This window comes from Penaeus chinensis, chromosome 13, assembly GCF_019202785.1.
Source record: "Penaeus chinensis breed Huanghai No. 1 chromosome 13, ASM1920278v2, whole genome shotgun sequence".
Taxonomy (NCBI): Eukaryota; Metazoa; Arthropoda; class Malacostraca; order Decapoda; family Penaeidae; genus Penaeus; species Penaeus chinensis.
The window spans coordinates 25909474-25916973 of NC_061831.1; the positions used below are offsets into that span (position 1 = coordinate 25909474).

The following is a 7500-nucleotide window of genomic DNA, read 5'->3' on the forward strand; positions in this document are numbered from 1 at the left end:
CCTTGCTTCAAGCCCGTTATTTGGGCTAAATTTACAGTCAATCCAATAGAGTACCTCAATCTGTGGTCAAGAGAAATCTGGGCTGTTTGCCTGGAAATTTGACTATTTGCTGCAAGGTACTGGATGGGCTACCCTGTCAGCCACACACACCATGTGAATGATGACACAGGATTTGCCTGGTATACAGGCATATTCCACAGGGCACTATTCAATTGTGTGGACAGGGCCTTACATGTGGGCAGAAAATGAGGTGTCAAGACCTAGGCTGATGGTTATCAAGTACTGAGGGCCAAGGTAGGGGTAATCCCCTACACTGGGCCTCAGTCTATGCCTGCTAAGCCCCCCCCCCCCCCCCCCCACACACACACACAACAAGAAGAAGCAAGGGTTTGGGGGGACAACAAGTTTTAAAATTTAATCAAAAGAGTAATTGGTGACTGCAATTTTCTATTTGAATCTTTACAAGTCTAATATCAGTGACTGCCTAACAGAGATTAGTTGCCTTTCTTGTAGTCTTTTAGAAGAATATCAGCAATGTCCAAAATTGCCTAGAGTAAATAATTCTTTTCACAAAGTCAACCCTTTTACTGAGATGGCTGCCCAGTCTCCTATCTTTGATTTTTGAAATTGTACATTTTGGGACAAGTATTGGATTTCATGCTTTAACCCAATGCCAACGGGTAAGACGTGTATGGACGTGCTATGTCCACTGTGAGTACTTGTTTGATTGTTTTTCCACATAGATGGCTACACTTGTACTAAGTCACCAATGAGCCAGTTATGAGTACTGCCTGTCTCGCCAATTAACCCTTTTCTTTGATTTACGAAATATTTTACGTTATCTTATTTACTAATGTTAAAAAACATTATAATAATTATAATGTTTATAATAAGAATAATACCATCGATACTCATAGCACTAGTAAAAAATAAGTTTTTTCCGCCATTTCAAATCAGGTACGGTCACAAGGTCTACTAATTGACTCCTTTATGGCTAAGCACTAGCAGAGCCATCTATGGGCAGACATTTCACAAAAAATATAGAAAATAGGCACAGCATTTTCCCCATTTTTTGTGCATGTTCCCTGGTGGCATTGGGTTAATTACTTTTTTCAAAATATCCCGCAAGTTTGAATTTAGTAAATTGCATTAGAAATATATTCTTATATAAGAGTATTCCCTCTGCAAACTTCTCCACTGTCACAAGTTACTTTTTATAAATAGAGTTGGTAACATAACAAGGACTCAAGACTGTCAGTTTGCGATATATCCAGGTATCTGTCATATGTGTTGTATTTTAATCTGTCAAGGACATATCAGCAATATCCATCGATTCTGGAATGTTGAAGTAAATCCATGAATCTATTTTTAATAAAATTACTATTTGAAGGAGATAAGAAATAATGAAAAATATTGGAATGTACATTATATTAAATATGCATAATTAAAACAATTTCCTCTTTTGAACAAGTTGATACAAGACTTTTATCCTCATGAATTTCCTAATAACATTTCAAAATTAATAGTCTAATACCTGACAATAAGAAGTATAAGTAAGAAGATACAAGGCTGATTTTTAACAATAAGTCTCCTCTTTTCCTTTTTATATGTATATATGCATTGCTTTTTTATCAACCATATAACCATTCTTTAAGCACTGGCTCTTGAGTGCTAGCTGGCATCCTATACTTGAAGGCCTGAGATCTTATTTAATAAAATGTGTGTTTATATACACACATACATATACATTTACACAAAAAAGTAATGTCATCTTATGAATTTGTATCAAGATGAAGCTACAAACAAGTTTTTATATATGCAAAATAGTCTTTCTAAGCTTACCTTCAATTTGTAAAATACCTGCCATTTTGTATTGCTATGTTTTCAAGTACTCAAGTTAAGACTCTCATAGAGTTATATTACACAAAATTTTTAAAATTAAGGTGTTTAACTGGTTCTTAAACAAAATGTATACAAAGACATAAAGAAAGTTAAAAACATTACAATACGTGTACAAAATATATAAAGAAAGAAAAGAGAAAAACTATATTTCTAATATTCATTACTTTACCTTTGGCAAGGGTCTACATACCAAATATTATTATTATGCACCTATCATTTAAGAGTAGCAACCCAATTTACTGTTTATGACTAAATCACAGAATAAATCTTATAAATCATAAAACATATCTAATTCTTGTATCCACAAAATCATTTACAAGAAACTACTGGAGCTCTTGGTCGAACAAATGCACTCCCAAACCAGCTGCTCCAACACGTTTCAACTTGGTCAGCATGTCGCCCATTTTCTTTATGGACTCCACATGTTCAATCAAAAAGTGATCATCGATGAAATGGCATGTGAATGGATCATCCTTGGTAGACGATAGCATGTGGAGCTCAAGGAAACTCTGAAAGTGTGCAAGATTTTCTGCCAGTTAGAAGTGTGACTGACATGGGATTAACTTACCAAAATTAAGAGTTGAAACTGATCTTGTGTCTAACTATTCATGAAAAATTTAAAAAACAAGAAAATACTCACAACTACATATTCATCTAAAAGATAAAGATATGGTCAAAATGAATCTGCATCTATAATAAAAACATAAAAACCTACACATTACAAGGACAGAGCCTTCACTTACTTGATTAATTCGTTTCTTCAGATCTAGAGCCATCTGAACAACTTCTACTGCACATCCCCATTCCTGCTGTGGTGGTGCTGCAATGGGCTGTAAAACAATACCTCCACCACGTTTATTTTGATACTGCAAAAGAAACAAAATCAGTAATAAGTTGCCCCAAACATCAATCAAGAGGAACCCTATGAGAAAGTAGAAAGTGAATATTTACTAGTGGGAATCCTTCATTTTTCTGGCTATATATACACTGTAATATTTAAAAAGAAAATCAAAATAAACACATATAATAGGGTTCTCAATCTCTAAGAGTCCCCTCATTTTTTCTAGGTCCATGTGCTTTTGTTATGATAATCCAAAAGAAAAAAGAAAAAAGAAAAAAGAAAAAAAAAAAAAAAATCAGGTAAATTGCTTTCCTCTGTATCACTGCTGGAAATATACACAAAACACAATGGTAAAACATTCTTCCTTGAAATTATTTATCATTCAATAATCCAAAACTGTAAGGCATTGTACTTAAAATAGGTATGCAGAATGGAAATGCTCACAGAACTTAGAAATGCAAACAACTAGGAAAGAGTCTTCAGAACCCCATCCTACTTTTCTGTAGACATCATCAACTTGGACCTTGAGAGATCATGCAGAGCCGGACACAAAGGGCTTGCTTGTAAAGAGAGAAAATGGCAGATATCTTAAAATAATGTTTAAGAATATTAAAATCTATCTGACAACCTGGTAGAATGTGTAATTGTCATTCAAGTAAAATAAACAAATTAACACTAACTTCTTACATTCCAAACATTTGAAAATACATGGAACAAAATTACTACTGTGTGTCTTTTCTTAGTGCATAGAAGTCAACAAGAGTATGCACACTGCTGTTTTCATCCAATAATTCCACATTAACAGAAACAAACAACAAACTTGACTGTTACATTCACTTTGTTTAATATCTTTTGAACATTCTGAATGTAAACAACTTTTTAATCCAAGTTGCCATGGCTTCTGTAAAAGTTGTATGAGCAGTTCCAAGTGAATCAATAGCACAGTTTTTCTTCAGGCTCTGTAGCAGCATTACAAGGTCTTAAAAGTCTAATCAATGATGAGTAATTACAGCCAGTAAGAGAAAGGAAAATATAATGAATCACATTTTCACACAAAAGCCAATAAATAATAGGTAAATGAAAACTAAATATACTGCTTATCCTACAGTTATTAGGATACAAGGCTTCGTATCAACAAGTTAACCCATTCACTCCATGTGGCAAGAATACATGTCATGCCCACTGTAATACACGTTTATTTATTGTACTTACACATAGATGGCTCTACAAGTTCTTAATCACCAAATAGCCACTTATCAGAACTACCTATCTCAGCTGTTTACCCTTTTCCTTCACTTTAGGAAAGAGTCTTTTGTATCATTTCAGTGTCTAAAATATTTTAATGACAATTCAATAATCATAACATCAATAACAATGCTAACAGTATCGATAGCAATGGTATTAATAAGAAAAACACATTTTTCCGCAAATTCAATGAATGGGAAAATCAGGATCGGTAACTAGGGCCTACTGATAGACTCCTTGCCAGCTGAGCACATGTGGAGCCATCTGTATGTAACAAAATTCACCAAAAACTACAGGGGACAGAACATAAATCCAGGACGAATGGTTAAAGTAGATTTGTGAGTTACAGTTACATGTGATGATAATGTTGATTTATGTTACTGGTAAGTATAAATCCTTACCCTAAGTCAATGATTCTTAATCAGGGGTAAATTAACTGCTAGGGGTAAAAATTACATGGTAAAGAGTAACTCTATACTAATATGGTAGGTTGATGCAAGCTTGTCAGGCAATGTACAAGTTGTAACTTGTACTTAAATGCACAAATTATAAAACTAAATCTGTGAATCAACAGAGTTTCACTTCTAATGCTTATATTTTATTTAGTTCTCTTAAGATTGAAGTGGACAGTAAGTATATCTTCCTTCATAAAAATCATTTTATGTAAAATCTGTATGATAAATGTTTCCTTGTTTTTAGGTGCCAGATATCTTTTTGTTTTGGGGGAATACGGAGATATATGATGAAGTATATTGACCTAAGGGTGTAAGTGACAGAGAGAGGGTTGAGAGTCAATCCCTAAGTGGATGTCCTTCCAGACCATGGATTGTTACAGGACTTAACAGGACTGCAGATCCTTTGACTGGAGATTTTATATATATATATATATATGTATGTATGTTTGTATAAATGTATATTATATATATATATATATATATATATATATATATATATATATATATGTATGTATAAATGTATATTATATATATATATATATATATATATATATATATATATGTATGTATAAATGTATATTATATATATATATATATATATATATATATATATATATATATATATATGTATGTATAAATGTATATTATATATATATATATATATATATATATATGTATGTATGTATAAATGTATATTATATATATATATATATATATGTATGTATGTATGTATAAATGTATATTATATATATATATATATATATATATATATGTATGTATAAATGTATATTATATATATATATATATATATATATATATATATATATATATGTATGTATGTATAAATGTATATTATATATATATATATATATATATATATATATATATGTATGTATGTATAAATGTATATTATATATATATATATATATATATATATATATATATATATATGTATGTATGTATGTATAAATGTATATTATATATATATATATATATATATATATATATATATATATATATATATATATATATATATATATATACACATATATATGCATGCCATAACCATTACTGCATTTCTCTGCAAATACTACTTTCCTTCCATTATACAAAATAGAGTACTTCATACCTTTAACCTTTACTGTCTACATCAATCAGAATTTTTTTTTTAATACTTTACACTGCTACTTACATTCATGAGCTGGTGTGCATGGTCTCGTTCACTGTCACTAGCCTCTTTGAAGAATTTTGCAAAACCAGGGAGAGCTACATCATCTCGCTCAAAGTGATAACTCTGTGGACAACAGGAGAGTATAATACAGTGTATTCCTTAGGCACAGCAACATTCGATAAACATTTTTTTATACACCCATACGCCCATTTTTTTTTAATTCCCTTCAATGAGGCGTGACTGGGATGAAAAAAAAAAATAATAATGATAAAAAAAAAATAATAATAAAAAGTAATAATAATAATAATAATAATAATAAATAAAAAAAAATAAAATAAAAAATAAATAAATAAATAAATAAATAATAATACTAAACACTGTTTCCTTAGATTATCTCTTAGTTTCCTCACTATGTAAACATATATTTCTCTGCAATTCTTACAATCTCCCTTCTCCAACTTTTGCTTAACCCAATGAGTGCGGGCGGCAAGACTACAATGCCACTGCCTACTGTAACAAAAGTTTATCTGTTGTCTTTACACATAGATGGCTCTACAAGTGCTTAGTCACCGAGGAGTCAGCTCTTAGTCTTACCTATCTCATCTATTTACCCTTTTCCTTCATTTTTTGAAAGCTTCACTTCTATTACTTTATTGTCTTTGATGTTATTAATATTTTAATAAAAATCTTATAATCAAAATATCAATAAGAATGATAGTAATGTCAATATTAATAGTATTGGAAAGAAAAACGCATTTATCCACCAGTTCAAGGAATGGGGAAATCAGAATCGGTTACTAGGGCTACCGATAGACTCCTTGCTGCTGAGCACATGTGGAGCCATCTGTATGTAACAAAACTCACTAAAATCTAAAGAGGATAAATAACCCTGCTGACATAGGGTTAATTTGCTATGTAAAGTTATCAGTCAACAAACCCTTCTCCTTGATATGGGTCAATGAGTCTAAAACCGGAAACCATGACATTACAACATTTATTACTTAAATGTTCAGAGGAAGTATTAGAAAGGAAAATTGCTAATATAGCTCAATCAATTCTCAAGCAAACAAGATATCTAAAAAAAACAATAAACAGTAACTTTATATTAAATAGCAATAATACTAGAAGGTTTATAAAAACAAAAAACTATCTAGGGGGTAGAGGAGCACCTAGAGATACCAGGCACTCAATATCAGAGAAAGTACATTTATTGTTATATAAAAGTACCATCTCCCTCAAGTATGTAATCACACACTCTCCACTCCTTGCTGTTGCCATGTTCCATTACAGATACAAGTCCTTATCACTATGAAACCCTTAATGAGCAACGATAACAAAGAACTTTCTTTTTCTTATTCATTTATCTTTTTTTTTTTTTTGAGAGAGAGAGAGAGAGAGAGAGAGAGAGAGAGAGAGAGAGAGAGAGAGAGAGAGAGAGAGAGAGAGAGAGAGAGAGAGAGAGAGAGAGAGAGAGAGAGAGACAGAGAGAGAGAGACACAGAGAGAGAGAGACACAGAGAGAGAGACACAGAGAGAGAGAGACAGAGAGAAAGAGACACAGAGAGAGAGAGACAGAGAGAAAGAGACACAGAGAGAGAGAGACAGAGAGAAAGAGACAGATAGAGAGAGACAGAGAGAAAGAGACAGATAGAGAGAGACAGAGAGAAAGAGACAGATAGAGAGACAGAGAGAGAGACAGAGATTCATAAATATGATTGTTAATTATTTATTCATATGCAGTTATACATTAAAAGTTGATAGCATGTTATATGAAGATTAATGGTATAAAAAAGAGAACAGACTAGAGAAGATAAACTGTTTCTCACTAACTTTGTACTATATTGTGTGTACTGTATTGTGTTTTCTTTACAATAAATAAAACATAAC

General features: G+C 31.6%; 1 protein-coding gene across 1 annotated transcript in view; it reads right to left on the reverse strand.

The window, feature by feature from the left end:
* Positions 1-1411: 1411 nt before the first annotated feature.
* The window catches only part of LOC125031634 (ferritin-1, chloroplastic-like), an 18523-nt gene continuing 12434 nt past the window's right edge, over positions 1412-7500 (reverse strand). Inside the window, exons 7-9 of the mRNA XM_047622517.1 lie at positions 5636-5737; positions 2646-2768; positions 1412-2411 (exon numbers count right to left, since the gene is read on the reverse strand). Coding sequence (XP_047478473.1) covers positions 2226-2411; positions 2646-2768; positions 5636-5737 — 411 coding nt within the window. The 3' untranslated portion in view covers positions 1412-2225. The remainder of the gene's footprint in view (positions 2412-2645; positions 2769-5635; positions 5738-7500) is intronic.